General features: G+C 42.8%; 1 protein-coding gene across 1 annotated transcript; it reads right to left on the minus strand.

Moving 5' to 3' along the window:
* LOC109836102 (factor of DNA methylation 1-like) lies at nt 209-719 on the minus strand. Its single transcript, XM_020404008.1, has 2 exons — nt 651-719; nt 209-541 (listed from the first exon to the last, which is right to left on the minus strand). Exons 1-2 carry the CDS (start codon nt 702-704, stop codon nt 224-226), a joined length of 372 nt encoding a protein of 123 aa, XP_020259597.1. The 5' UTR covers nt 705-719; the 3' UTR covers nt 209-223.

Consider the following 1,917-nt stretch of genomic DNA (forward strand, 5'->3'; position numbering starts at 1 on the left):
CATGACACCCTGTAGTTCTATTGTTGCAGATAAAACCCAGAGTAATTTTGACTCTTCTACCCTCACAGAGAGAAATTTGTTTTCTGACAAATAGACCTCTTGAGGACAGAAGAGTCAAAAAAGTTATACTCAGGAGATCTATCCCTGACAATAGAACTACGCCAGGGGTGGGGGGGTATCCCGTATCCACAATCGGGCAGTACTACAAGGGGTCTATCCAGAATTAACCCCAAACTGAAATGAAGGGGAAAAGGATCCTCACTGCTATCAACTCTTTGCGAGCTTCTTGCAACTCATCATTGCTCTCACGCTCTTTTTTGACCAAAGAGTTGTTCAGGAGTTCCAGCTCTTCCCTTTCTTGTCGCAACTTCTCATTGACTTTCTCCATCTTCTCATGTAGATCTACATCATCTTCGCCTTCCAAATGCTTAAGAACCAATAACTGTCCTTTCAATTGCTCTATTTCCAACTCAAGTTGTTGCTTCTGGTCCAGCCGTTTCTCTAATTGAAGTATATTTGTGATAGCAGCCTCTTTTTCCCTCTGAAAAATATAATCACATCCAGAAAGCAATGGATACATATATAGTAAGTAGATGAACATTAGCGCATAGCCAAACATTTCAAGAAACAAACAGTAAAGATTAAATAACCTTCTGCTCTTCAATCAGTTTTAGTACATCTTCATCAGCTTGCTTTTGCACCATGCTTGCCAGTTCAGCCTGCAGGATTGAAGAACATACAACAGATAATACATCCATCCAATAAAAACCAATGAAGGAGACTTGGTTCCTGTTGACTCTAGCAGTATGATAAACTTTATGACTAAATATTAGGGGAAGATGTCTGAATGGTTTTCAATTAAATTTGAAGGAATTTCAAGAAGATATCAACAGACCATACATGGAGACTTATTTTATACCGACACTAATGCTCTGTGAAGCCTTACAACAAAATATTTCAGAGAAGATCTATCAAAATAGTAAAACCAGAAAGTACCGATACTTGATCTTTTTCATCACCCGAAAACTAGATGATGCTAATTGTAGGCGTCAAAAAATGCTGAGAGATATCCAAATACAGCTCAAGAAGAAATCATCCAAAAAGGCAGAAGAACACAAGTTTGGGATGTCTCGCATGCGAGACAGTCTTTACTGTCTCGCCAGGCGAGACAGCATTCTCTGTCTCGCAGGCGAGACAGTCTTTACTGTCTCGCCAGGCGAGACAGCATTCTCTGTCTCGCCCGCGAGACAGCATTCTCTGTCTCGCCCATGAGACAGTTTTCAAAGAAGTTAGAAACCACTTTATAACCGCCGACACGTGGCCACCAACTGTTCAAGAACGTGGGGAACGTCGTGGGCGAGAATCACGTTGATAACTACCAGAATAACGGAGTTTAAAACGTGGGAAGGCAAATACAGCGAGAAACTGTCAGACAGTATTTACTGTCTCGCTGGGCGAGACAGCAAATTTACTGTCTCGCTGGGCGAGACAGCAAACACTGTCTTGGCCAGCGAGACAGCAAACGCTGTCTCGCCCGCCGAGACAGCAAACGCTGTCTCGCGAGCACTGTTCATACAGAGGTTATAAATACCCCCGAGGTGATTTCTTTGAGGGGGGCTTCCAGCAGAGATCCAAGGCTGATCAGAGAGCATCCATAGGCTGATTCCAGAGCAGAGAAGGCAGAGTACTCGAGCTTCTGGCAACTCCCAATGATCCTGCGTTTGTTTCCCAAAAGTTGTAATTTTTATTTTGTTGTGTAAAATAAGTCTTATAAAAAGGCTATTTCTTTTGAATTTATTGTAATCGACTGAAGATATAATGAATTCCATGACAAAACCAACTTTTGACGCAAACAAACTGGCGACCATAGTGGGAGCCAACGGTCTCGCTGCCGAGACCGTCGTGTCGCAGCCGATC

The sequence above is a fragment of the Asparagus officinalis genome, chromosome 4 (genome assembly GCF_001876935.1).
Source record: "Asparagus officinalis chromosome 4, Aspof.V1, whole genome shotgun sequence".
NCBI classification, from domain to species: Eukaryota; Viridiplantae; Streptophyta; class Magnoliopsida; order Asparagales; family Asparagaceae; genus Asparagus; species Asparagus officinalis.

Excerpts from the sequence above, each read along its gene's own strand:
- LOC109836102 (XM_020404008.1), bottom strand. The coding sequence starts at position 704 with ATGGTGCAAAAGCAAGCTGATGAAGATGTACTAAAACTGATTGAAGAG. Across the intron at positions 542-650 it reads AACTGATTGAAGAGCAGAAG|AGGGAAAAAGAGGCTGCTAT; the intron begins GTTATTTAATCT and ends TATATTTTTCAG.